Below are 24,945 nucleotides of genomic sequence, written 5' to 3' on the forward strand. Positions count from 1 at the left end.
CCCCGTCAGTCCTTTAAAAGTCGCCCACTCCTCTTGTCCTGTCCACTCTCTACAGGCTTGAGGTCTTGCATTGTCCGCTTTCATTCTCTATCCCACGTTCATTCTCTCAGCTTCACGAGATCTAGCATCTCTTCCAGTCATTTTACAGTCGCAGTCACAGTCTCTCCGGCGCAGACCCCATCGCAAATCTACCGTACCGCTTCAAGGACAAGACTCGATACCCAGCTTTCTCGTCATTTGAATTGCCAGCCAATTCAGTCACTCTCTGTGGACATCTAACGACAACTTCCTAACCAACACTCCCTTGCGACCAGCAAACCAAACAGTCAAAATGAAGACCTCCAACGTTCTCGCCTCCGTCCTCTTCGGCTCCATGGCCGCCGCCGTTCCTCTTCAGAAGCGCGCCATGGCGACCATGACCCACACTGTCGTGGAAACCGTCGTTGTTTACACCACCGTGTGGGAGGGCGAAGGATCCCAAGCCGAGGCCACCTCTGCGCCCGGCCTTTTCTACGAGCACCATGACCAGCCAAGCTCTGCGGCAGCATCGTCAACTGCGCCCGCTTATACGCCGCCTGCCGACACTCCCTCTGTAGCCCCGGAACCGTCCAGCGTCTACACCCCTCCGGCTCCCTCTTCTCCCTCGCCTGAGCCGACCCCCTCAAGCGTCTACACTCCTCCCGCCGTTTCGACTCCCTCTCCAGCTCCGGAACCATCCTCAGTCTACACTCCTCCTGCGCCAGCCTCCAGCGCCGCCGCCGCTCCCTCTCCCTCGGCAGCGAGCGAGGGCAGCGGCAGCGGTTACACCAACACTGGCGGCTCCATCACCATGAACTACTTCGGTGGAGGCACCGGCTCCTGCGGCAAGCCCATTCCCGATGACAGCATCATGGTCGCCCTTGCTACCGACCTCATGGGCGCCATGACCTACGACCAGGCGACCGGCAACCCAACCAACAAGTGGTGCGGCCAGAGAATCGAGATCACCTACAACGGCAACACCGCTGAGGCCGTCATCGAGGATGCATGCTCAGGCTGCACCAACGGCGGACTCGACCTACCTCCCTCGCTCTGGGAGACGCTCACTGGTGGTGCTGGTGGTGCGAGCGGCGACCGCCTGCAAGGCGCGTCCTGGAAGACGATCTAAGTACCTTGCCTACTCTTCTTAGGAAAAGACTCCTCATACCCGCCAATTTTTGCGCAGCTTCGCCCAGTATACCCCACCATTTCAATTTATCGCTAGCGCAGGCAGGTCAGCGCTTTGCACGAGTTACGACACAGACCTCTTTTGCATCAAGCGGATCAACCAAAGTCCACATTGTCAAAAATTTCCCCCTTCGAAGAAAAGACACATGTACTATCCTTCGCTCTTTCTTGTCACTCCTTCACAGCCGTTCGCCTCTTCGCTTCTGTACATTACCCTAGGGACTTGGGCTGGGATCTTCGGATTGGATATGGACCGGTTGGGTGTTGAGGAATACCTACACCTTAACCTTTAACCTATAAAAACTTGTTGCGTGCTCTGCACGTTGCCTATGCCTTCGGTCTCCTGCGTGTGAAGTTAATATTGTTAACGTGGCTCGTCTTGAAGTGACTAACAAACTTGACTGTCATGTGTTCGTACTTGAATGGCTCAATGCTGCGCTCTTCTCCTTCACGCTTAAGCGGATGTATCGCTGCTGCACCAGCCCCCAACTTCAAAGTCTAAAAGACCTGGCCAGGGCAATGTAAACACGGAGGTCTAAACAAGCCCGCCGATCGCGTTTCGCGCCGTCTTACTCGCACGTGACGTTTGTTTCGCGCCATTCATCGTTCGCCCCGCGGTTTCAGGTACGGGGATCGTTAGAAGCTTATTGTCTTTAGGGTTGGCACTCCGTACTCGAAGTCCTTTTATCGTTTCTCTGTGATGCGGCTCTAGGGATCTGCGCTCGGTCGTGTTTTCTGAATGCTGAATCTGAGTTGGTGGTTAGGATGCGTGGGTGCGAGGGGAGGTGGTTTCCGCTTTTGGAGAACTGATGTCATTGTGAGAGAGGGGTGATGTACCAACGAACACATTCCATTACATCTACAACCTACTCTACTCTACGGTGGAGTAGTTCTCAAGGAATAATCCCACTCACTTTACTTTAACTTCAATACCGTCCCGCCTACTGCTACTCCGAAGACTCACAACACAATCGATTGATCAATTTCACGACATCTATCTGAGCAAACAAGGCCATGGCACCACCCGCGAAAGACGAAGTTCTCTCCAAGCAAGGCGAGCCCATCCAAGAAGGCGACCACGTGTATACCAAGATCCGCGGCGGACGGCACGAAGGCGACGTGCGTCTCTCCTTTCTTTCATATACTCTCCCTGAACATCAATCGCAAGCTTATAGCATCCATCCTAGGTCGAGAAGATCGTGACGACGAAGGAAGAAGCCGACCAGGAAGGCGTCAAGAACCCGCCCAAGGTGAGTAGTTCGGAGGCTAAAGAAAGGAATGACGAAGAGGACAAGACTGACGAGCTATTTTGTAGGTGCTGTTCACGGATCAGCGGGGGAAGGATGTTGCGCATAATCCGGGGACGCTGGATGTGGTTGATAAGTGAGGAGAGAGCAGTTAATACTCCGACTGACTGCATGGGCGGGAGACCCTTAGTGATGTAATGAATTAGAAATGATATGGACTCAAGACCATGTCCCATCGTGGCCGTGGCCGTGTCCTTGTCCATGCGCACTACCGCTATTATCTTCCTGATGTGTTCCCTCCTCAGCTCCCCCCCCCTTTGGCTTCTTTAGCTCCTCCAACATGGGCCTCTCTTTCCCCCGTCCCTTACTCCAATCCCACCCTTTAATCTTCTCTCTTGGCACCTGCAGGCCGTTCATCCACTCGAAGAACTGGCCATGGTTCTGACACTGTCTCCAAATATCAAAGTCCGGCCACGGATCATTCTGCCCCTCCATGTACTCAAACAACACCACGTTGAGCGAAGGTTGGCATGTGAGCGCATCGAGTAGGACGCCGATGCAATGTGAGCGGTGCGCTGCATGCAGGGCGGGGAGTGAGGACGCAGGACCTTGGGTGGGGAGGTAGTAGTAGTCGTAGTAGGCGAACTTACGGACTTCGTTGAGGCAGTGGATGAGGTGTTGGCCGTCGTTTACGGCGAAGTATTTGTTTTCGCCATATCCTTGGGAGACATTAGCGCATCGCAGTCTCTCACGCTTTGACGAATGGTGGCTTACCGAATTCTTCGGGCACCGCTACGGCATATTCAGGATCTTTCCCGATCTTCAGCACATCCTCTCTGTCGATGACAAGAACAGGCGTGTCCGCGATGTCTTCCCAAGCGGCATCCACTTCGGGCGATGGGTCGTCTTTGTAGATGCTGTAGGGGTGGTTGAAGAGACTCGCGTTATTCTTTACCTTCTGGAAGGTGAACTCGAAGCGGTCGAGGAGTGGCGCTATACATGTTCTGTTAGCACGTGCTCTCAGTACACGGATCGGATGAAGGATACCTACAAAAAGCATTTGTTTGCCTGAGCAACGAATTCGGCGACTTATGCTGCTTCGCCGTCCAGAGCGTGACCCCAAATAGGATGATATTCGAGGCGAAGAATATGATGTTGAGACATGTCGCAAGATTCCTCCGTATGCGCACTACGAAGGGCACTGCTTGCCGCTGTTCCCAACCGCCTTCTTCCGGTTCCGTTGAGGCTACTTTCTCATACGCCTGACCTCTCGCTCCCCATTTCATCTTGATTGTTGCGCAGATGGGAAGGAGAAAGATATGAGGAAATATAATGGTGCGTAGGGAGGAACTCGAGGGAGATCGTGGGAGATCGACTCGGGTGGAATCTGAAAAATACCCGGATATGACACCCGTTTACTCCTGCCCTCAGACGCCAATTCTAGAGCACAGGGATTCAATGCCACAACTAGGTGCAGTGAAGGTGAGCCGATTTTGGGGCAAGGCATAGACGCTCTTGGATCATTCTGCATGAATCACCCCCATATCCTTCCGCTCTTCTCCTCTTTTCTCCGCCAATGAAGCTAGTTAGCAACTGCAATTCATGCGATAAAGTGCTTTCTGCCGCTTTTCCCTCGTATAGTAGGGAGCCGAGTAACGTGGCGAAGCCGTTGTTAACCATAGACAAAGCTGCCAAGGCTCTTCTGCGATCCTACAAATCGCTCAGTTGGGAAGGTCGGAGTTAGAACTCCACACCTCGGATAGAGACTCTGTCGCAACGTCAAAATAAGGATTTGAACCCTGCCTTATTTGGCTAGCCGGATGTTCTGGAAGGCCTATATGCTCGGCATGGAGCAAGCAACGGAGCAGGGTTCCTGCGAGGCTAAGGTTGGAGAGCTATGTCGTCGGTTTAACCTGGATCCTGCGCGGGCTGCATGCGTGCGATAACCACGAGGGTGGCCCAGAGTACGCGGCAAATTTCGGTTTCTGGAAGGTGCATTGGATACAGAGCCTTAAAACAGTCTTACCTAACCCAGACACCTGGTCTTGAGCGGCCCATTGGAGCCTTGGGCCTAACACTAATGTTTGGCGATGGTCCGAGTGAGGAAGGCGGAGATGCTGTCATGGCGGGAGGGGGATACGCGGCACAGGCGCAGAGGTTCCAGAGTTTGAAGTCCTGGGCATGCTGCACGGAAAGCTCCCATGGGAGTACTATATATTAGGCTCATGCCCCAAGGGGAGTCGCAAACTAATCCGCGGTCCATTCAGAAAACGGGAACAACCATCAGCCATCATGAAGTTCTCAGCCATCGTCCTCGTCTCCGCTCTGAGCGCGCTCGCTGCCGCGAGTCCCATAAGTGAGTTCTTCTCTTTACTATGACTGTATGGCGGACAGACTTCTGACGTTCCTCAGTCATGGAAACCCGGAATCCGGAGCCGCAGGGCTACGGCCGTTCGGAAGCGGAGCCGATGGGCTTCAAGATCAACAAACGTGAAGCCGAGCCTGAAGCCGATTACGGTTACCGCCGTGAGGACGGGGTGGCGCTCGGATTCAAGATCAATAAGCGGGGAGCTGAGGCAGAAGCCGAAGCTGCAGGTTATCGTCGTGAGGACGGGGTAGCCCTGGGATTCAAAATCAACAAGCGCGAAGCTGATGCGGATGCTGAGCCCGGATATCGCCGAGAGGATGGAGTTGCTTTTGGGTTCAAAATTAATAAACGCGAAGCCGAACCGGAGGCTGAAGCGTAAGGTTACGGGCTCTCGGAGACAGAGCGAATAGGCTTCAGTTTCAAGACTAGCAAGGCCTGAAGGAGAGTCGTCTCAAAGAAGCGCGAAATGAGGCTGCGGCAGCACGGTCAAGGAAAGGTGGAAGGCGAGCGGCGTGAACTACCACGATATCTTGTAGGAGGATATGACGGTCTTCCTCAAGCGCCGACTCGGGGAAGCCTTCTCTAAGGAATAGACATTAAACATTGACTTTGAAATATTCTGACCTACCTCGTTATGCACGGCGATAACGCGTTTGCATCCTAGAACCTAATATGCCGCTTTGACGTTTTCTTGAACCTAGAGGGCGGCAAGCGAGACTCTGACTCTTGGTGGGACTTTTCTCTGCTGGCCTGACGATCAAGCTTTCCGGAAATATTGGTCGATGTTGCAGACATTGACAATTCGAGTTCGGGCCGTCGCTTGTGTTCGCCCTGGAAGTGTTGCATATCCCCGGTCATGGTAGCGATCGGGGACGTTCTATGCACCAAGCCGTAATGCCCGAAGAAGGAATTCGAGGTAACCGAAACTATCCGAGGGTGGGAGAAGATAATTCGCGTGAAGGTGTCAGAATTGCGTGCGAATTCGTGCTACAGCGGGGTCAAAAGACTCCGGCGAACGCGCCGAGGAGTAGAAAAAGCGATTGATAACGCTCCTTCGCTTGCCGAAGAAAGGCCGGCAGGGGACATGTGGGGGCGGGTCGAAAGTGAGGGAAAATGTGGAGTTTCGGAATGCGTAGGCAATGGAGATCTGGAGATTCTGATGTCTGGGGTGGTTCGATGTTTGAGGATGGAGACGGAAGGTGCGGGCAAAGTCGGGTGGAAGGAGCATAAATCAAATTAGTGTCGGACGCCTGGGAACTTGAGGTCGAAGCGGACTTGAAGCATGTGAAATGGGATACAGGAGTTCGAATATACTCAACACTCTGGGGTGTAATAATGATTGTAGAAGTCTTCATTGATATGCAATGGTACCAAAATCCCCGCCCAGGAATATTGTTGGACTCCTCCGAAATACCAGCCTTGAAGGGTATCAGACATGAAGCAGGCCCAGTCTACCTCCAACCATAGAATGCAATCTGTAAGCCGACACCGAATCGGCAAGAGCCTTCCCCTTCTCATCATGATCCATCTTAGAACCGTGATGCATGGCTATGTACAGTCATCCTGATCCGTCACATCCCGGCGCAGCGGAAATTCATTGCTTCGTCATTCACAGCTAGCTCATGCATACAGGCTAGCGCCGCCGGACTCGACCGCCTCAATCTCGGACTGCGTCCAAGCCAGGCGCTGGAAGCGCTGGGGCAGCTCGGATCGGTCGAAGAATGTGCCCTTTCCAGCCTCAACGGGGCCAAGGGAGGCTCCCGGAGTGCCGCCAATGCCGCCCGTCGAGAACTTGGTGGTCTGATTGAGAGGGCCGTGTTGTTGAGCCTTCTGTCGGTAGCTTGCGAAGGAGTCTGGGAGCGAGTGGGTGGGGGAGGCAGGATGCGCCTGAGGAGTGTGGTCGACCTCTGCGCACAATTAGTGTCTTCTGCCATTGAGTGCTGACAGAAGGGGCACGGACTGGCAGGAGTGGTGCGCTTGCCCAGGAAGCGGATCATGGGCTGGCGACCCTGGAGGAGCACTTTGGTTGCGTTCATGGGGACGAGTCGGTGAAGCGGTTTCGGAGCACACGCTCGGCGGTGGGTGTGGCGAAAGCGCGGAGAACTTGTGATCGCAAGCTGGTTGCGATGGAGCTCAGTGGTTTGGAGAGGGAAGCAGGGTGGACTGAGGTTGGAGGCGAGCGGACAAGGTGGAAGTGGAGGGGAGCCGCGTTGGCGACGATGGCCGAGATAAATAATTCACGTTCACAAGAAGGCGCTAACGCCGCCCACCAGAGTCCGACGCAGGTGCCCGCGCCCGCATCGACTCACTCTCGAACGAGCACATTCATGCGCGCAAACACAGCCCAGACAATTTTCACCCCGTCGTGTGATGGGCCCGCTATGTCAAGTCGTGGGACTCCGCATTCGGCCCTGTTCTTCCACTGTTCTTTGCGCTTCTGGCCAAAGCTCCATGCATCGCGCCCGTGAAATCTTGCTCCTCTCAGCAACCGTGACCAGCCTCCCCGCCAATCGCGAGCCGCAACGCCTTATCAACCCCACGACGCCCGCAGCCATCCCTGACGTACTAGAATTGCATATCGATTCTCAACACCAAAAATTCTGCGTCTGAGACCCTCTCCATGCACGAGCTGCTGCTGTACGGCCAGGTCCCCGCGCCCCGCCATGAGCAGGTGCTGAAGATCCTTGCGGGCGTTGCGGCCATGCAGCCCCGTCGCGTCCTCGAGCGACACATCATCTACAAGCCCCAGCGCGCGCCCGAGGAGCCGGGCTCGCATCTCCGCCGCGGCGGCTCCCAGAATGTCACCAACAGACAGACCAAGCAGCAGGGCGCCAAAGACCTGTTCTACAACCAGCTCGTCCAGAAGCTGTCGGAGGAGGACTTCGGCCAAGGGGATGGCTACCATCAGCCAAGCGGGAAGCCATTGTCAGCCGACACCGAGCCCGGTGCGGAGCCCAAGTGGTCGCTCGAATTCCAAGACATACCGGATACCGGCGACAGAGGTGTCTCAATACGATTGACCACCTCCACGGATCTCGTCTCCGGCGACCCTCACACGTGGATGGTCGCCGCTGGCCCCCATCAGTAAGTCACACCGGCCCCATGCTCAGCACGCTCTAACAACACGTAGGTTCGTATCTGAGTATTATGTGGAGGGACATCGGTTCGTCCACGGTAACGTCATCATCTTCCTGCACCGCGTACTCCACGAGCCCGGCGTTCGGTCTTTGGAGACAGCACCGAAAACGGACCTTCCCAACTTCGCAGCCCTCCAGCCCCTTGATCCTAGCAGCGCATATATTCTCGAGGCCAAGGTACGGGTGCAGGACTTCAACAACACGGCCGTGCTGGAGGCTGGCGTGGATGAGCTGAAGGCCTTCCAGAAGCGGATGAAGGGCTGCGTAGATCTGGAGCTACCCGACAGGCTGTCGCTCGACACACGTGTGAAATGGGTTCCGCCGCCCCCGCCTCCTACTATGAGAAGAGCTCAGCCGGGGCATCGCTGAGGGGCAGGCCGTTGAAGGGCCACAGAACCGTCATTGATGCAAGTGGTCCAGCCACAGTGGATGAGTAGCGCGCTCCGTGCCGTCATACCTGAAAGAGGAACCCTGGCCCATTGAAAAAGGCGCCAGCCATTCTCTCGTCTATTGCAACGGCCTCCGAATAAGACGACAGGAGGCAATGAGTATTAGCATGATACCCCGGATCGAGTAGTTGCTTGGGACGAGGCAAGACCGCGCAATTCCCGATTTCGCGAAGCTTCCGTTGCGGACCTCACTTTCGAGCGCGTAATGGAGAAGACTGATGAAGCCTGCCATAAGACAAGTCTCCGTCCGGGAGGCTAGTAATGTCAATTCATTAGCTTTTGATACCCCATTGGTGTAATTGAAGGTTTATCGTCCTTTTTCTTATTTGCATATAGTGCATGGACGCGATGAGCGTTTCAGAGTGCAACGAGAAGTCAATGAACAGAGCCTCACCCACCTATTTTCTAAAGCAAGGTTCACAAGCTTTTAAGACTGTTGAGAGCCCTGGAGTGAAGGTTTGGAACGGTTCTGGTGAAAGTTAGTCAGCCCTATGTCGCACGTGCCTGCGCGCACTCGCGTTCGGTAGGCGCGATCAGCATCTGCCACTTCATCCGTCCGCCAACTTCAATCCCCAAAACTCCGCCTTTCCTCAGACGAATTGTGCGATGCACCTATTCCCGTAGCCCGGCATCCGAAATGCCAGATCGCCCAGGTCGCGGAAAGCGGCCAAGCTCCAACGAGAGAGGCTTTTCTCCGCCTGCTACGAAGCGGAGACAGCAGTCGACGACGACGAGTAAGTGCGCGTCTCGGCGGAGATGTACTTCTAGCCTGCAAGGCTGATTGTTGTTCAGGCAAGGCTGTTGCAAACTTTTTCACGCCGCTGTCGAAGAAAGAGCCAGAGAAGATGACATGGCGGGTACTGAACGACAGCCTTCTAATCGGTCGCTATGGTGCAGCACCTTGCACCCAGTCCGCCAAGGTCATCAAAGGGAAACAAAAAATAGCTGCTTTCGATTTCGTACGTCAATGCACGATCTATTTCGTTTCAGCCCGACGTCGGATTGCGTTGCTGATGCTTCATGTTGTAGGACTCTACCTTGATCACGTCTGCTTCTGGGAAACGATTCGGTCGCGATGCGGCGGACTGGAAGTGGTGGCACGGCAGCGTTCCGGCGGCGGTACGAAGTCTCTATGAAGAAGGGTAGGAATCAGTGCTACTATCTCGCATCTATTGGTGCATGCACACTAACCACAACCTCCCGTTTAAACAGATATCTCGTCGCAGTGTTGAGCAACCAAGGAGGAATCAGCCTAAAGCCAGACCCGAAGACCATCAAGAGCGACCAGAAGCGATTGGCAGACTTCAAAGGCAAAGTTTCAGCTGTGATCACGCAGCTCGACCTACCGATTTCGATATATGCTGCAACCGCTCGGGATCAGTACCGCAAGCCTCGAACAGGCATGTGGCAAGAACTACTGGAGGACTACGACCTAGAGGCTGCAGATGCCGTAGACCTACAGAACTCTTTTTTTGTTGGTGACGCAGGCGGCCGCGAGGCTGTGCCAGGAGGAGCAGTAAAAGACCATTCCTGTGTCGATAGGTCCGTCCACATCCTGGCTGCATTGTTGTCGTTCAGTCTACTAATTTTATGCAGAGACTTCGCCGCTAACGTAGGCATACGTTTTCACACTCCCGAGGAGTACTTCTTGCAGGAACAATCAAGACCGTTCGTTAGAGGATTCGACCCAACCGTCTTCCTCGAAGAGGGGGCTGTGAAGTCAACATCTGCAGGTGTGTCCAAGGATTGCAAGCCATCGGGAAAGTGGTGATCCACTCGGAAACTAATTTCAATCTCAAAGTTCCGAAGCCCTTCTCCAAGGCGAACCCCATCGACATTGTTCTATTCGTGGGTAGCCCTGGCGCTGGCAAGTCCTCGTTCTATTGGAACTATTTGCAGCCACTCGGATATGGTCGAGTCAACCAAGACATCCTCAAGACGGTAAGCTTGTAGTTTCCCGCTCCTACCTTCAAGCACGTGCCGTGCGACCTCCCCACTCCTCGAGTAACATTGTTGAAACAGCGCGATAAATGTCTGAACGCGGCTGCTGCACTTATTAAGGAGGGGACCAGTGTGGTTGTCGGTAAGATTGGGCAGCCTTACAGTTGCTCACATCGAAACTAATCACAGCATCAGACAATACAAATGCGGATCCGCAGACGAGGGCGCATTGGATTGATCTAGCGACGCAACTTAATGTGCCTATCAGATGTGTGCTTTTTACAGCTTCAGCTGAGCTCTGCAAGCACAATGATACCCTTCGGGCGTTGAATATAGGGCCAGAAGTAAGTTTCCCAACACAAATCCCCTCCTGAGTGTCCTACCACATGGGATCGTCCTGCGGAACATCCCGACCCGGTCATTATTGACTGTGGGGAAGTACCTGGGTACATGGAAGTTCCTCAGACCTCAACAGAGCGGCACGCGACGGAGGACCTCCGATGCTGACACACGGCTTAGACCAACCCTGAGAAACGGACCATACTCCCGCACACTGCATTCACTGGCTTCACTTCCAGATACCGCGAGCCTAGAGTATCGGAGGGTTTTCAGGACATCGTGAAAGTCGACTTTCAGGTACGGGCCTTCGGCAAACGATCTCGTAGCTTCATACAGTACAACGCCCATACTAACCGATGCGCAGTTCGAGGGCTCGGAGGAGCAGAAGACATTGTGGAGCAAATTCTGGGTCTGAAAAGGGCAATTGGACGGCGACCCGTATTCCGGATTGTTGAACCGGGTGCAACCCGGATGAGAAGGAAATGAAGCGATGACGGTCGCTACTGCAAGACTCAGAAGTCCTTCTGCATTCAGACTCCCGGAGCGTCTTCCAGACCTACCGCCTACCCGTTATTGGCTTCTTCTCACCACGGCGGGGTCTCGCAGTCTCGCATACACGAGCAAAACCTTCAGCGAAATATCTTCGCGCGAGGTCAGGATAGATATCAGCACATTCTGGGCATCGGACAGTTGCAATTGAATAATTGCTTGGGCTCTTTCTCAACCACTCAGCGCCAATGGTTGCTCCACATTTCCCTATATGCAGGTCCATCGTATCCCAGATCTTACTGGCCGAACCGGGCTTTGCAGCATCGGCAGATGAGCTTTACGGGGAAGCTCGAGCTAGAGCTCCCCCCATGTGTTCTCTTCCACGGTCGACCAGCTGGACACATCGTGGGTTCAACGTGGACGTCACAAGCGGCATCGGTACGGTATGGCGGCCCGCGGCTATTACTGTGTAAAGAAACTTCTCGCGTGCCAACCAGAAAATGCGCAAAGCTAGCATTGCTAAATCACAGCGAACCACGTTGCATTCCCTTCTCGACCGCCTCAGCCCAGGGACACGAGTGGTCCCATTCCTGCGATTTTCTCATCAAACAGATTGGGGTGCATGAGGTAGTCTTCACACCGACAGGGTATTTGCATGACAGTGACAACGTGGAGGTACCATACCGCGAGCATATGTACGTGGGGCGGTCAAGTCGACTGCATCATCAGGTCATGATTATTTTCTCACCGGCTCTTCTTTTCCTGCAATGCATGCTGGGAGCCGGCCGTTGGCGACGTTGACTCTTAGAGTTCTGCTAGCAAACGGCCTGTTGCAACGCTGCTGTGCCGTCCCGTCGTCGAGGCGAGAGGCAGCTACACGTCTCCGAGATTGTCTTGCGGCGAGTAGCGCGAGCTGCCCACGCAATCGCCCATCGCCCAGACTGCTTTGCCGAACGCGCCCGGGCCCCAGGCTGGCGCTTGTCGTCATGATCTGAGCTTGAGGCCCGCCCAGCTCTGTCACCACCAGCCCCCCTGTCCCAGCAGACAAAAATTTGGTCTCGCTAACGGCGTGCCGGGAGGGCGATCCATGCCGATTCAGGCACGGCTCGGGATCACCTTCCCACGAATCGGGGTGCTGCTGAGGCTTGATTCTGCTGCTCGGTCTCTGAGGTTGTGCCATGTGGAAGAAGGAGACGCGCTGCTCTTATCGCAGGAACCCGTAGGCTTGCAGCAGAGGCAGGAGGGAAGGCGTGGGCGGTTGGCTAGCGATGCGCTGGCGGCGTGGGAGGTGAGGCTTGCAGAGCGACGAAAGGGTGCCTGACAAGGCGCGAGGAGCAAGGAACAGGGCATCACCAACGAAGCACAAGAAGGCGACCGGGGCCTGACGCCAATCAGCAGCGGGTCAACGGCTTGTTTTGTCACGGTGGCCTCCGATTTGCCCTCTCTGTTGGGAGCTTCTGGCTGCCCGCTCAACGTTCTCGGCTCCCCAGCCCCCTCCTCAGCGGCGTCACGTCTCATGGTCCGCTCTTGAGTTGAGCCCGGCGTGTCACAAACAGCTGGACACCGGACCGGAGCGAGAGCAATCAGTTGGACGTTGCTGAGGCGCGAAACAGAGCGTTTGTTTGTTGTTGCAGAGTCCCTTTGCTCCGCGACCAATGGGCGCCATCCCAGGCGGAGGAGAACGGCGGAACAGTGACATCTGCCAGGAAGACGAGCTCCGAAGCAGCAGCCGTCTCCCTGCGCACCGCCCCATATGTCATGCTGCAGCCACGGTTGCTCCAACCGGTCACTGGATGAGGGCATCCTTCACAACCAGCTCCCCGGTGCGACAGGTACAGGAGGACCAGACATCGTCAGCAGATGTGAGCCTTCGCCGTCTGCCGTCGTATCTATGCGCCTCTCTGGAGGAATCGTTCCTGCATGGCTTATTCACGGTTTTCATCTGGAGAGTGGGCCTGGGTGGAGCACTTCAACCAACGGCAGGGCGGCTGGTTAGTGAGAAAAGAAAATTTCGGAAGCACGCAGTACCTAGGTATTCAACGTCTAGGCGCTAGAGGTCTCACTTGCCTCCAAGCTCCGCCGTGCCGCAGCGAACGGGCGGCGAACTCCAGGCTCCAACGCTGTCGTGCTGTTGAGGCGGCGGGGTCCCTCATGTGAATGCTCGCACTCGCAGCTCGCACTCGCAACGGCGACAGTCTGACCGAGCGGCCTCATCGGAGGCGTGCGACCGCGGCCCGCACGAGTCGCTGGAAACGAAACCGGGGAGACGACCGCTAGTGCCGGCGCGGAACTGTAGCATCTTCGAGCCTAGTGCCGCTAGACTGAATCGAGTCGCGCGCGGGCGTGCCTTCTAGCCCTGTGCTTGGCGCCTGCCGCCGACCCTTGCAAAACACAGCGCAGCTTCCGCACCAGCACAAATGCGCCTGCCCTGCCCAGCTCTGCTGCGAAATCCTTTCGTGCCCGCGCCGTCACTCATTTGATTTGCCCATCCGACCTCCAAGCCCTCCACCACCTCTCCCTCTGCGCTGTCGCTCGCTCCCTTCTGCGCGGCACTCTGCGACCATCCTTCGGTGAGTCGTGCGACCTATCCCAGCCCCCGCTGCCAGTTGCGCCCTCACGTGCCGTCCCAATCTGGAGCGCAAGCCGAACGGGCGCTGACCGTCGCGCCAGAATAAACACCCGACTACGTGGACCTCAATCGTGGCACCCTCTAAAACCCTCGCGGTCCGCCACTCCATCCGAAGCAGGAAGACTCTACAGCACTCTACAGCATTGGAGACGGCGAGCTGTCTCAATTCCGCGAGCGCTGCTGGCCTCTTAAGCTGGTGATGAGGCACCACCTAGCGCCCATCGCGAAAAAACACGTCCCCCACTCACAACCATCGACATGCGCGAAATGAAACCTCTGATGCTGCCCAAGCTCGTTGCTGCGCGGAAATCGTCCAAGAGCTCACTGGATATGTTCTCCGAGCCCACCTCCTCTGTCTTCTCGAGTGCAGACTCTGGTTTCTTCTCCGCGTCGGAGTGTTCGACGCCTCCCACGCCAAGTTTCTACCGTGGGCATTTTCGGAACCCAAGCTCGACCTCCTCGCTCTCCTCGAGCCCGCCAACCCACGAGCCCTTCGAGTCACCCAATGCCTCGGGCAAGCTTCCGAAGCTCACCGAGGAGCCCTTCGAGCGGGAAGACGACTACGTTGCCGACGGGCCATATCGCTGTTCATGTATGTCTTAACATATAGTTCTAAGCCGTTCACGCATATTAACGATTGACAGGCGACGTTCCGACATGCACCAATGGCAGAAGCTGCATGATCGCTCAGGCCTGGGAGTTCGGCGACTACGAATCAGAGTCGCATATGTCAAAGAGACGACGCTCGGTGGAGTCATCCGCACAGAGCGTCACCGATAAGCTCGAGCGCAAGTTTCCCTCATTATCACGCAAGATGAGAGATCGTAAGCGGGCATCCACCTTAGGCAGGACCTCCCGCAGCGCTACTCCCTCCAGGGTGTCGTCGACCCGGTCGTCGTCGATCACCAGTTCGATCCACCAGATGCAAGGTTACGACATCACCGACAAGTTCCCTCCGTCCTTAGCTCTAAATCCTAGCAGCAAGGAACAGTTGAGCGAATCCGTTGTCTCTTCGCCAATTGACATTGCTAAGGCCAATGCGCTCGACATCGATGCCGAACAGGTGGCCTCTGAACGCTATGCGACTACTCCTCTGCTTCCGCCGTTGCTCGTAAAGACACGCTTCGACGACGCCCCTTCACAGTCCCCTCTTCAGTCACCCACCGTTGCCGACATCACTCAGTCCGTGGTTGCGACGCCCATGGACTCACCCACACTTCGCGCTTACCCTACCCCGCCGCTGTCTTCCAAACCATCAGTAGCTTCCTTCAAGACGTCGCGACCCGGCCACCTGGTGCCATCAGCAGACATCCCACCAATCATGCTGGCCGATCCTAACGACAAGTGGGCCGTAGAACTAGGGCATGACAACTTTACCATCCACCCGGAACCCTACGTGCCCGAAGTTTGTGACGCGGCTTCGCTACGGCAGTTGTTTGCTGATTGGGAGCAAGCGCGCCGCAACTTCACCAAACACCAAGTGCGGATGGCTGAGCACAATGGCGTGACCTCGAAAACCTACCTTCTGTGCGAGAAGAAATGGGCGGAGATCGACGCCTTGTGGAAGAAGAACAACGATCTCGCCATCTCGCGTGCGACTGCAATCGGCGAGGAGCCCGAACCCAGCTCACCTCTAGAACCCGCCCCCCTCAGCAAAATGCCATCGCTGAACGACCCGAAGAGCGAGGGCAAATTCCCGAAACTCGGGGACGAGGACATCGTCGGTCCTATGGTTCGCATAGCAGAGCAGATACCACGGACACCGCCCCGCAAGCGCGCCTTCTTCAAGTTCTTCAGCGACCTCAAATTCCCCGGTTCTTTTCTCGGGAGATCATCGGCGGGGTGGCGCGGCCACTGAACACGGGTCGATATTTTCCCCTGTTCATATTTTGTGCGATTAAGCTTTTTTGTTCATTGTTTGTAACATTACTCGTTGGCCAGGGCTCACGAGGTACGACCTGTATGACCTTATTACCGGTAGCTCATTCGAGCCACGACCACTCCTTATCACGAATTTCCTTTGTTCAAGCTCAACTAGAGAGGTTTTCTGTCTCGGCTCGCGGTACAAGTGGGCGTTCCCTTCGCAGGGATATTTTCGGCGTTTCAATATCCAACGGGGGAGACACGGTCTTCCAAAAGACACGACTGGCATGTTCACGCAGCGACAGCGACGTGGCTCTTGAGCCAAAAGTTCTCTTTCCGAACCCTTGTTGTTTGATGTCTAGTACTTAATCTCTTATGTCTATTTAGCGGCAGCACGAGATGAGGAGGGATGAGTTTCGGCGGCTATACCTCTCGCCCTGGTTTGGGTTCTTTTAGAGGGGGCAGCGCAGTCTGGATTTGGGCCTGGTCGGGACATGGATGGCGGCCCAAAAAGCAACGATTACCTATGTTTCAATGTATGACTATCCATGGATGGGTACATGGATCTGACGACCTGAAGAGGTTAGGTCGGACGAGAGCGGCGATACCGGCTCACGGTTGCCCAGAAAGCATTTAGGTCGAGGAAGCATAGTAAGATCGAAAACCAAGTAATCAAGGTTCCAAATCACACTTCGTCCTGGTTTGCATTGCTTCTTCCAGTGCATTACTGACTACCTAGGCAATCCTACCTGTATTCTCTTACCTCGGATGGGCTAGGTGAAGGCTACATAGCAATGCGCATGTGAGCCTCTCAACAGATCGCAGTAACAGCACCCCCTTGTGCGTTTCACGTGCGCATACTATATGCACATAGGTCGTATTTTGTACATATGTCTCATAGTTACCAGGCAGTTGTCCAGGTCATCTGGAAAGTTCGAGGAGGACGCCGTGTCTCACGTCGACCGGTCCTTTGGGTCGAGACATGGCTTTTGATGAGGGGTTGCGAGATGCGAATCGAGAAGGACGTCCGGTGGTGGAGGGGCTGCCCAGATTCCGGTGATCGGGGTTTGGTGTAACTGTGGGCGGTGGCGGTGGAGGAATGGGGAATAGGAATGGATGGGCGTTACAAGGTGATCGGCGGATGGGTTGCTCGATGAGGTAGAGTGCACGGCTTCAGTGACTGACTTACTGACTGACTGACTGACTGACTGACTGACAGCTGATGGGTGATGCGCAACACTTGGTTTTGCAGGACGCAGAGTGCAGTATGTGCTGTGCGTGTTTTCGTCTTGTCGTAAGGGAGGGCCAGGAGAACCCTCCGCACTTCTATCTTTGGACTGATCGGTCTGCAAAAACGCAAAGCATCTTCCGGTAATCTAGCTGAAGGCCGCCACCATCGTCTTCACCGAAAAGTGGAATTTGCAATCTCGCAATCTCGCATTGCATCTCGGGAATTGGAGCGCGGCGTCATACCGTCCTTCCACAGTCAGCACGTCAGTATTCTTCCGAGCGGCCTGTCCACGGCCAAGCCATGCCATGCCGCCCAGCATGCTTCGCCTCTGCAGATGCGGACGCGAGAAAGATTGGTGGGCGTCCCACAACATACACATCTCGTCTACGCCTCCCGCATCAAGTCAAGCCCGCAAGTGGAGGAAGAATTTTGCGCTGGCCGCGTACCGGGCGAGGGGTGCGGCGGTTGCGGGTGTAGGCGAGGGGAGGGTGAGGGGGTCACGCAGTGCCTTTATGCTGTGCATCGTGGGCTGAAACGAAGCTCTAAGCGAGGTGGAGATGTCCATGGTTGAGATGAAGATGCGTCTAGAAAACGGCCACAGTGTCGATCGATCGTAGTCTATGTGGTGGCTGTGAGGACACGCGTTTGACGGGTTTGATAGGCCGCACGAGGGAGGTGATGTGCGTGGAGAGACAGTGGGGGGCGAAAATAGAACGGGCTGCAGATGGGAAGAGTTTGGGGGCATGTGATCTGGAGAGTGTTGCAGGTTGAGGTGGTTGAGGGGAAGTGGTTGGTGGGAGGGGGATGGGGAGGTTGGGGCGGATGGTGCAGTGCGGTTTTGTTGAGGAGAGCGTACAGGTGAATATTGGATAGGGTTCATGTCGAGTGGGAGGTATGCGGAGAGGTTGGACGGCTTGGTGGAGGATGTGCTACAGTGGGAGGCGAGGACGGGATTGTTGATAATGCTGGGGAACGAGGATACAGGTGCGTATACGCTTAGCTCCGACACAGGCTCACTTGCATTCTCAATTATAGCAATGTTTCTTTCCTTCAGTCTGCTTGCTTCGTGTGTCCTTTACCGGTCGTTGCGGCACACTCTGTCTCTCATCTGCGGCCACAGGATCCCTTGTTGGCTGGCTTCTCTTTCTCATCTCGCTCTCTGCGAGCTATGGTCATGTTTCCCTTTCTTTCTTTTGTCTTGCTTTCCTCTTCAAAGTCAACCTATACGGCTACAAGGGGCTGTCCGGAGGGTTGGGCTGAGGTTGCCTCCTCGATAAGGACATGCCTGTGGACGACTGCTCTCCTGCCACGTAATATCACAGTAGAGTGGCCGCGCCAGGATACCGCCTCTCGGGTATCTTGATGCCAAAGAACGGCGCATTCGGAGCTGCTCACCATATTGGTCTCTCCACCTACAGCTGTAGCCTGGCATTGATAGGTGGCTTCCAAGGTTCATTTTTCGGGTCACGTGGCCTTATCTCAAGCCGATGACGACGTATTGCCAGCCACCCTGTTTCTATATGCGGCGACAGGAGCAGATCAAAGCAGCCGTCGCTAGGTTTCGTTTCATGATTCGCTTCAGGACCCAGTCAGGACCGTTTCGCGAAGCCCGAGATGCTTCGAACACGCAGCGGTGGAAGGCGTGGAAGGCGACGAAGGCTTGCAAAATAACAGGATGCATGAGGTGACTACTTGAGCGTGATGCATAGGGCTGATGTTATTAAGGATAGGGAAGCGTGCTAAGGTCGAGACCGGCGTGAGTGTCGATCGTGTTCGACAAGATTCTTAGCGCACATGTCATCGTGGGAGGCGCCCATCACTCAGCATCCGCACCGGGGAAGGCAGAACCCCTCCCAGCCACACCAACCTCTCCTCTTCCCCTCCACAACGACAGAGCAGCGAGCCCAGTTCTCTCTTCTCTACCCTTCGCTTCTGTATTATACTATCCGCGCCCTTCTTTGCCCCCGTATTTCAATTCCTGGTCCGCTTGCGGACGGACGGCTGACGCTCTACGATTGCTTACGGTCGAGCTTTGTTTCACAACACGGTTTATACACCTTTACTTCTGCGCCCAGACGGCCCCGACGCACTCGCGCGACGCCCTTACCCACCGCACGGCAGGCGACCCAGCTATAGAAGCCATGGACGGCTCTCTCTCCGACCCCGAGATGGAGCTGGTCGACTCAGACATGCCCGCGAACGACGACATACCGGAAGAGCCCGACATGGTCCTTTCAGACGACGCCGGAAACAGCAAGGCATTCGCGCCGCCGCCGCGGATCGCAGCACGCTTCTATCGCCCTTCAACCAGCCGCCGGAAGTCGTCTGCTGCCTCGTCGCGCCGCAACTCCATCTCCTCGACGCACTCGCACACGTCGAACCGCTCGTACCGCAGCAGCTGCCAGAACCACCATGTAGCCCAGCACCTCCGCCGCGCATCCATCCTCGAGAGCCGCAAGGCGCGATTGGCAGATCGCGCCGCACACGCAGAGCAGGTCCGTTTGCGCGCTGCGTTGGCAAAGGCGACACCGCGGAACTCCAACAGTGAAGAACGAGCGTTGGCAGCGAAGCAGGCCCGCGAACGGCACCTCGCGCAGGTAGCCGCAGCATGCGCCGAGGAAGTTCGCCGCGCAAAGAAAGTTGCAGAGGACATGAAAGAGCGCAAGGCTGCCGAAGAGCGACGATACCGAATGGAAATGGAGGAAAAGCTGGCCGACGCAGAGAAGAGGAGGCTTGAGTACAAGCGCAACACTCGCAGGCCGAGGACTGCTAGTTCGCCCCCAGCTGACGCGAAGAAGGCGCCTCTGCGCCCGGCCGTGTCTTCCGAGGACGCAGCCAAGCGAATACAATCTGCTTGGAGGGCTAGGACAAGGAAGAACATCGTCGAAGCCTGGCTGGAGCTAGGCCTATCCATCGACAGGGTCCACGACACTAGTTTTGAGGAAATCACGATGCTGCTTAGCGAAGAGAAGGTTCTGTCTGCGACGGAGAAGATTATGAATCTTTTCGAGCTACTCCCGGAAGGAGACCAAGCCGCTCGTAGTACCGCTGTGAGGACATTCCTCTCCGCTTATCTTATCCTAGGACATCCGGCGCACGTTCTCAGTCGCGATGGCGATCAAGAGCAGGACCTTATACAGAAGGCTAAGGACCTGATCATCTCCTTCGAAGCTGCTCTAGGCAAGCTGTCCACTTTCAATTACTACACCCCCTCGCCGACCCGAGTGGAGACTGTCCTGCTGGCTCATGGCGCATTCGTCACGGCTTTCAATGACTGGAAAGCGCGCGATTCTTCGGCACTCATTGAGACCATGGTCGCCTCGTTTGTCAATCTCGATGCGATATGGCAGAGCGTCAAGGACGACACTGCCGACGAAGTTGCTATAGAATACAAGAACGGCATCCGCGATAACCAGGCCATTCTCCTGAGCAAGATCAAGAAGCTCGCTGGTCCGGATAGGGCTCTGACCCTCATCCGAAAGGCCATCCGAGAGAGTCGCAAGTCCAGACCGAGGAAGAAGCCCGCTGGCGAAGTCGTACGTCCGCGAGTCGCAATTGATTCTCCTGCACCAGGCTCCCCTATTGCCGAGGAGCACGCGGCTATCCAGCATGAGGCTGCATCTCACCTTGCGTCCACCAGCGGCCATCCCCAGCCAGAAGGCCACCAAGCCCAGTCTTTGTCGAAAGTGTTTACCGTCGTTCCACCGAACAGAATTCTGGTGCATGAGCTTTCCATCGACAAGGAGTACCGCATCGATGCATCACCGACTGCTAACCTGCGGGACGCCCTGAATCGCGAGCTCTGTGATTCCATGCTCCGAGGATTCGAGAACGGCGAAGGTGCCGTCTGGACCGCCGCTATGGCTGAGAACATCCGCTCTAAGCTCCTTCGATTGCTGAAGAACGGCAACTCGATGCATACTCTGATCTCGGAGACTCTAGATCCTGAGCTCATAAACAGGCAGTGCAGCCAGGGCATGTTCTCTTATGAGAAGTTCTTCAACTTCATGGCCAATATTCTGCCAAAACTTTGCGCCCCCTTCCGTGACGCCGAGGTCAAGGCTTTGGCAGACGAGCTGCAAGAGGAGGGTCCCCTTCCCGAGATGATCGAGAAACTGTTCAAGCTGCTCCACGTCATCGACCTTCTATCGCTGGACTATTCGAACTTCCTCTTGATGAATGCCGCGCCGACGCTCACTAAGGAGGCGCCGGGGTATGAGCAGTGTATGTTCGCTCAGGATCTCGAAGAGGGCAAGATAACGCTCGAGAGGACACGACGCTGGTGGCGCAGTGCAGCTGTCAATATGCACACCGAAGCTGACCGTCGCGACCCATGGAATCATCCGCAGCCAATGAATCGGCCAACGCCTCAGAAGATCTATGCTCGTGGCCTTGTCGATCTCGCTATCGCTACGCCTCCCCTCAGAGACTCCGAGCTTCCGGAGACCCTTGAGCTTGACCGAGCACGTATATCCCGCATCCGTGAAGAGTCTCTTCGCATCACCACGATTGGTGGCATCCTCCTTACCGCGAAGAACCTCCTCAAGCGCGACGTCCGCTCTCAGTGGAAGAATGAGGCTAACCGCATGTGGGAGTGTCTCAAGGATGGCTATCTGAAGGACCCGGCGACGCCCTCTAAGATCTCCTCTTTGCTTGAATCGTCGCACGCGATGCCGCCTTCGACTCGCGCGCAGCTTGCGTCTACCATCACTCGCCTCCTCACTCAAGCCGAATCTGGCAAGTTGAACGACCCTGTGATGAAGGTCCTGTTTCAGCGCCTGAAGACCCACATCTGCAACCGTGTCTCAGCTAGTAGCTCTGGCGAGAGGGTCAAAGCGGCAAGCACGGCTACGGAAGGGCTCGCCACGACTGGCCTTCCGGAATTCGTCTCTCAAGTGGGCGACATTTGCGATCAGCTTACCAAGGTGAGCGAGGTCGACCGGAGGGCACACGGCAAATGGTACGAAGAAATTGCCGAAGAGCTGGAGAGGCTGGGTGCAGATGGCGCAGAATTAACGAGGGCGTCCAGCGCTGAGTCCGCAGCTACGGCGGCCGCCAGCTCGTCCTCCGAGTGAGGCTCCGGCCCAGACTTTCGTCTACTATTACCTGTTTTGGAAGATTGATTACGGTCGGTTTATTCTTCATTTTCGTGTTTTACTCCCGCAAGATTGCGCGTACTTCGTTTCTGCATTGTGTTTCTCGATGGTTTTGGGTTTGCTCGTCATTTTTCGGCAAGGCGCTCGCTGGCCAAGGTGCATTGGCATTGTTTTGAATAGCCTGCTTTTGCATGGCTTGTGGTTATGATATCATTGGTTTATTGGTTTAGTATGGCATTGCTTTGGAGGATGAAAGGGACAAATCGGATATAGACGTGCTGTGATCATAAGCAAGCATACATGGTACTGAGGGACAGGATAATGTTCGATGAATGGCATTTCTGCATACCCTTCTTTTGCTTTGGTTCCTGTTAGTGAGTACACATCGCCGACTTATACTCCTTTCTCAGCCGACACATCACGCCCTCCATCTACCCCTCGTCTAACAAACAAAACAATACCCGCGGTGAGCTGACCGTGATCCCAGGATGTTGAGGCTCTTGCGAGACAAGGCTGAGAGGCTCAAAATGCCGCCACGCACGAATACCGGCTGCGTATTGGCTCATTCGCTTCGGCCTGATGTTCCGCGGCCTCATTCGGTGTAACGCTTGTACGATCAAACAGTGCCCTTTCGGGTGGCCACCCAGGAACAGCAAACATGTCTGCTTTCCACGAATGGACGCCGGTGGCTGCTCAATAGGACGGCGCTCGGGTGGGTGCAGGAGGTCGGTCATGAGGGCTTTCAGGGGGGAGGCCTCCAGTGTGTGGCTTCGGTCCTCCCGTGCATCTCGAGTACTTGCGCATCCGACTTTCATACTTCAAAGCGACAGTATCCTTACTTACGAACCTCGTCGTCGTCACTCCCGCTGTCAGCTTCAATCACGCGTCGAATGAGTCGTACAATGGCGCAGACTCTCTCCTTCACTCAACCCAGCCAACAGCGTCAACACGACGGAGATGAACCGCACTCCTCGAAATTAGCGAACATACCCCGCTACCTCGGCACTCTTCTCCTCTTCTCCTGCTTCCACCGCGCTCCAAAGCCCCTCTACGCACCCCTCCCTTACGAAGACTCCATCCGTCTCTTGCGCATACACCCAGGCGCGCCCTCCCAGCCCGTGCGCTGCTCGCTCTCCTTTGCGCGCCTCGACTCCTCCGTCCTCCCTGCCTACGAAGCCCTGTCCTACGTCTGGGGCCTGAAGCCCGGGCACCAAACGCTCACCGTCAACGGCCATCAGAACACCCGTGTGGGTACGAATCTCTTCGAAGCGCTGGAGCGGCTGCGATTGCGGAAGAAAGAGAGACTGGTGTGGTGTGATGCACTGTGTATTTGCCAGGAGGATGAGGGGGAGAAGGCGCAGCAGGTGGGGAAGATGCATGATATCTATGCAAGGGCAAGCGGGGTGCTTGTTTGGCTGGGGACGGATGAGAGAGGCGACGCGGGGGAGGCGTTTGCGGTGCTGTGTGCGCTTGTGAATCAGGGTAGAGGGAAGGGGAGGGATGTGGGGTATGAGATGGATGGGGAAGGGGAGACGGGAGGAATTGTGCAGCTAGAGGAAGTCCCTAAGTTGGGTGATAGGATTTGGATCAAAGTCATGTCTTTTTTCATAAATGCATGGCAAGTAGCTCACCTTTACCCTCCCTCTCTCCCTCTCCCTCTCCCTCCTACTAACGCCAATCGCAGGTTCACACGCATGTGGGTCTTACAGGAAATTGTCCTAGCACGCCACGCGCTCTTCATCTGGGGCGCGGCCTCGATCTCCTGGCCCACGCTCTGCGCCGCCATCTCCGCCATCCACGCTAACTCCTACCTGCACGCGCTCCTCGAGTGCCGCAACCTGCAAAACGCGTTCCTGATGAAGTACCTCTGCGAGCAGCAGCGCAAGGGCGAGAGCAAGTCTCATCCGTTCTTACATCTGCTGGATGTAGCGAGGAGCTTTGATGTTAGCGAGCCGAGGGATAAGGTGTATGGGTTGTTGGGGTTTTCGACTATTAATGCGGCTAAGGAGAGCGGTGTGTTTGTCATGCCCGATTATGGTGTCTCGATTGTGGAAGTCTATATGCAGGTTGCCAGGACGTTGGTGGAGAGGGAGGAGGCGCTGAATGTGCTAAGTTTTGTGGTGCATGGCAAAGCTGACGAAGATGAAGAAGGCGGGAACGAGGGAAAACGGAACGGATTGCCGTCCTGGGTCCCGGATTGGAACTGCAAGGACGTCGTGTTCCCCTTCATGGGGTATAGGCCGGCGAACAGGCACCACGCGGGGACAGCTCGCCCGATGCGCTTGCTACCGACAGAAGACCCAAAGTGCCTGAGCTTGAAAGGTGTAGCTGTGGACGTTGTTTCTGAGGCAAGGGATCGTATCTTGTTCACGCAGCTGCACCGGTCACCAACCATACTGAAAGAGCTAGTACAGTGGTGTCTGCGAGCGAACGTCGACGCGCTCACGCTAGCGAAGACACTGACCGGCGGGAGAGACGTAAGCGGTACGCTGATCCAGGATGACGAACAGCATCTTGCGGACTTTATCGCGCTTCTCCAAAACTTTGAAATCGACCTGCACGCCGTCTGGCCGAGCGAAGCATCCTTGCTTTCTGCTCTCGGTGCGCGAAAAGGCAATCCAGATAGGGCGACGGAGGCGGTATGGAGATATACATGCTATCGCGCTCCTGTCCTTACGGGGGGTGGGAGGTTGGGGCTTGGGCCGGGGGCGGCGAGAGCTGGGGATGTGGTGGCTGTGCTTTGGGGTGGACAGATTCCGTTCGTATTAAGGGAGATGGAGGCCGGGTGGAAGTTTGTGGGGGATGCGTGTGTGGGCGGATTGATGCGTGGAGAGGTTATGGAGCTTGTGGAGAGCGGAGAGATCGAAGAGAGGGTGTTTGAGATGAGATAGACGTGCGTCGTGATAGACATTTCTGCCCTTGAATGGTCTCCCTTTCTTTAGCTTGCGTC

The 24,945-nt window shown here is 55.7% G+C and overlaps 11 protein-coding genes across 11 annotated transcripts; 8 read left to right on the forward strand and 3 right to left on the reverse strand.

The window, feature by feature from the left end:
- The first annotated feature begins 11 nt into the window (after positions 1–11).
- On the forward strand, positions 12–1,536 carry BU26DRAFT_513195 (uncharacterized protein). The gene has a single exon (XM_033827565.1). It carries the CDS (start codon positions 332–334, stop codon positions 1,145–1,147), a length of 816 nt encoding a protein of 271 aa, XP_033691366.1. The 5' UTR covers positions 12–331; the 3' UTR covers positions 1,148–1,536.
- Positions 1,537–1,876: 340 nt separating this feature from the next.
- Positions 1,877–2,659, forward strand: BU26DRAFT_445100 (uncharacterized protein). Its single transcript, XM_033824581.1, has 3 exons — positions 1,877–2,325; positions 2,394–2,456; positions 2,522–2,659. Exons 1-3 carry the CDS (start codon positions 2,221–2,223, stop codon positions 2,591–2,593), a joined length of 240 nt encoding a protein of 79 aa, XP_033691367.1. The 5' UTR covers positions 1,877–2,220; the 3' UTR covers positions 2,594–2,659.
- Positions 2,620–4,022, reverse strand: BU26DRAFT_513197 (uncharacterized protein). The gene is made up of 3 exons (XM_033827566.1): positions 3,505–4,022; positions 3,228–3,446; positions 2,620–3,172 (listed from the first exon to the last, which is right to left on the reverse strand). Exons 1-3 carry the CDS (start codon positions 3,737–3,739, stop codon positions 2,673–2,675), a joined length of 954 nt encoding a protein of 317 aa, XP_033691368.1. The 5' UTR covers positions 3,740–4,022; the 3' UTR covers positions 2,620–2,672.
- Positions 4,023–4,531: 509 nt separating this feature from the next.
- On the forward strand, positions 4,532–5,331 carry BU26DRAFT_513198 (uncharacterized protein). Its single transcript, XM_033827567.1, has 2 exons — positions 4,532–4,809; positions 4,866–5,331. The coding sequence occupies exons 1-2, from the start codon at positions 4,746–4,748 to the stop codon at positions 5,198–5,200; spliced, it is 399 nt and encodes a 132-aa protein (XP_033691369.1). The 5' UTR covers positions 4,532–4,745; the 3' UTR covers positions 5,201–5,331.
- Positions 5,332–6,121: 790 nt separating this feature from the next.
- BU26DRAFT_513200 (uncharacterized protein) lies at positions 6,122–7,166 on the reverse strand. Its single transcript, XM_033827568.1, has 2 exons — positions 6,782–7,166; positions 6,122–6,728 (listed from the first exon to the last, which is right to left on the reverse strand). Exons 1-2 carry the CDS (start codon positions 6,855–6,857, stop codon positions 6,442–6,444), a joined length of 363 nt encoding a protein of 120 aa, XP_033691370.1. The 5' UTR covers positions 6,858–7,166; the 3' UTR covers positions 6,122–6,441.
- A 16-nt stretch (positions 7,167–7,182) lies between these two features.
- BU26DRAFT_472576 (uncharacterized protein) lies at positions 7,183–8,791 on the forward strand. Its single transcript, XM_033825436.1, has 2 exons — positions 7,183–7,905; positions 7,952–8,791. Exons 1-2 carry the CDS (start codon positions 7,442–7,444, stop codon positions 8,325–8,327), a joined length of 840 nt encoding a protein of 279 aa, XP_033691371.1. The 5' UTR covers positions 7,183–7,441; the 3' UTR covers positions 8,328–8,791.
- A 253-nt stretch (positions 8,792–9,044) lies between these two features.
- Positions 9,045–11,102, forward strand: BU26DRAFT_413766 (PNK3P-domain-containing protein; the record flags this gene model as incomplete). The annotated part of the gene is made up of 10 exons (XM_033823034.1): positions 9,045–9,141; positions 9,200–9,366; positions 9,437–9,549; positions 9,620–9,949; positions 10,004–10,142; positions 10,217–10,348; positions 10,430–10,490; positions 10,538–10,692; positions 10,868–10,984; positions 11,052–11,102. The coding sequence occupies 10 exons, from the start codon at positions 9,045–9,047 to the stop codon at positions 11,100–11,102; spliced, it is 1,362 nt and encodes a 453-aa protein (XP_033691372.1).
- A 2,745-nt stretch (positions 11,103–13,847) lies between these two features.
- On the forward strand, positions 13,848–15,683 carry BU26DRAFT_20413 (uncharacterized protein). The gene is made up of 2 exons (XM_033820573.1): positions 13,848–14,397; positions 14,450–15,683. The coding sequence occupies exons 1-2, from the start codon at positions 14,064–14,066 to the stop codon at positions 15,661–15,663; spliced, it is 1,548 nt and encodes a 515-aa protein (XP_033691373.1). The 5' UTR covers positions 13,848–14,063; the 3' UTR covers positions 15,664–15,683.
- Positions 15,684–17,023: 1,340 nt separating this feature from the next.
- On the reverse strand, positions 17,024–17,947 carry BU26DRAFT_20416 (uncharacterized protein). The gene has a single exon (XM_033820574.1). The coding sequence runs from the start codon at positions 17,777–17,779 to the stop codon at positions 17,303–17,305; it is 477 nt and encodes a 158-aa protein (XP_033691374.1). The 5' UTR covers positions 17,780–17,947; the 3' UTR covers positions 17,024–17,302.
- A 751-nt stretch (positions 17,948–18,698) lies between these two features.
- BU26DRAFT_20428 (uncharacterized protein) lies at positions 18,699–22,388 on the forward strand. The gene has a single exon (XM_033820575.1). The coding sequence runs from the start codon at positions 19,041–19,043 to the stop codon at positions 21,972–21,974; it is 2,934 nt and encodes a 977-aa protein (XP_033691375.1). The 5' UTR covers positions 18,699–19,040; the 3' UTR covers positions 21,975–22,388.
- Positions 22,389–23,677: 1,289 nt separating this feature from the next.
- On the forward strand, positions 23,678–24,917 carry BU26DRAFT_513206 (uncharacterized protein). Its single transcript, XM_033827569.1, has one exon. It carries the CDS (start codon positions 23,690–23,692, stop codon positions 24,884–24,886), a length of 1,197 nt encoding a protein of 398 aa, XP_033691376.1. The 5' UTR covers positions 23,678–23,689; the 3' UTR covers positions 24,887–24,917.
- Positions 24,918–24,945: the final 28 nt, after the last annotated feature.

This window comes from Trematosphaeria pertusa (genome assembly GCF_010094035.1).
Source record: "Trematosphaeria pertusa strain CBS 122368 unplaced genomic scaffold BU26scaffold_1, whole genome shotgun sequence".
Taxonomy (NCBI): domain Eukaryota; kingdom Fungi; phylum Ascomycota; class Dothideomycetes; order Pleosporales; family Trematosphaeriaceae; genus Trematosphaeria; species Trematosphaeria pertusa.

Excerpts from the sequence above, each read along its gene's own strand:
- BU26DRAFT_513195 (XM_033827565.1), top strand. The coding sequence starts at position 332 with ATGAAGACCTCCAACGTTCTCGCCTCCGTCCTCTTCGGCTCCATGGCC.
- BU26DRAFT_445100 (XM_033824581.1), top strand. The coding sequence starts at position 2,221 with ATGGCACCACCCGCGAAAGACGAAGTTCTCTCCAAGCAAGGCGAGCCC. Across the intron at positions 2,326-2,393 it reads GCGGACGGCACGAAGGCGAC|GTCGAGAAGATCGTGACGAC; the intron begins GTGCGTCTCTCC and ends CATCCATCCTAG. Across the intron at positions 2,457-2,521 it reads GCGTCAAGAACCCGCCCAAG|GTGCTGTTCACGGATCAGCG; the intron begins GTGAGTAGTTCG and ends GCTATTTTGTAG.
- BU26DRAFT_513197 (XM_033827566.1), bottom strand. The coding sequence starts at position 3,739 with ATGAAATGGGGAGCGAGAGGTCAGGCGTATGAGAAAGTAGCCTCAACG. Across the intron at positions 3,447-3,504 it reads CAGGCAAACAAATGCTTTTT|CGCCACTCCTCGACCGCTTC; the intron begins GTAGGTATCCTT and ends GAACATGTATAG. Across the intron at positions 3,173-3,227 it reads AGCGGTGCCCGAAGAATTCG|GATATGGCGAAAACAAATAC; the intron begins GTAAGCCACCAT and ends ATGTCTCCCAAG.
- BU26DRAFT_513198 (XM_033827567.1), top strand. The coding sequence starts at position 4,746 with ATGAAGTTCTCAGCCATCGTCCTCGTCTCCGCTCTGAGCGCGCTCGCT. Across the intron at positions 4,810-4,865 it reads CGCTGCCGCGAGTCCCATAA|TCATGGAAACCCGGAATCCG; the intron begins GTGAGTTCTTCT and ends GACGTTCCTCAG.
- BU26DRAFT_513200 (XM_033827568.1), bottom strand. The coding sequence starts at position 6,857 with ATGAACGCAACCAAAGTGCTCCTCCAGGGTCGCCAGCCCATGATCCGC. Across the intron at positions 6,729-6,781 it reads CAAGCGCACCACTCCTGCCA|AGGTCGACCACACTCCTCAG; the intron begins GTCCGTGCCCCT and ends AATTGTGCGCAG.
- BU26DRAFT_472576 (XM_033825436.1), top strand. The coding sequence starts at position 7,442 with ATGCACGAGCTGCTGCTGTACGGCCAGGTCCCCGCGCCCCGCCATGAG. Across the intron at positions 7,906-7,951 it reads GTCGCCGCTGGCCCCCATCA|GTTCGTATCTGAGTATTATG; the intron begins GTAAGTCACACC and ends AACAACACGTAG.
- BU26DRAFT_20413 (XM_033820573.1), top strand. The coding sequence starts at position 14,064 with ATGCGCGAAATGAAACCTCTGATGCTGCCCAAGCTCGTTGCTGCGCGG. Across the intron at positions 14,398-14,449 it reads CGGGCCATATCGCTGTTCAT|GCGACGTTCCGACATGCACC; the intron begins GTATGTCTTAAC and ends AACGATTGACAG.
- BU26DRAFT_20416 (XM_033820574.1), bottom strand. The coding sequence starts at position 17,779 with ATGAACCCTATCCAATATTCACCTGTACGCTCTCCTCAACAAAACCGC.
- BU26DRAFT_20428 (XM_033820575.1), top strand. The coding sequence starts at position 19,041 with ATGGACGGCTCTCTCTCCGACCCCGAGATGGAGCTGGTCGACTCAGAC.
- BU26DRAFT_513206 (XM_033827569.1), top strand. The coding sequence starts at position 23,690 with ATGTGGGTCTTACAGGAAATTGTCCTAGCACGCCACGCGCTCTTCATC.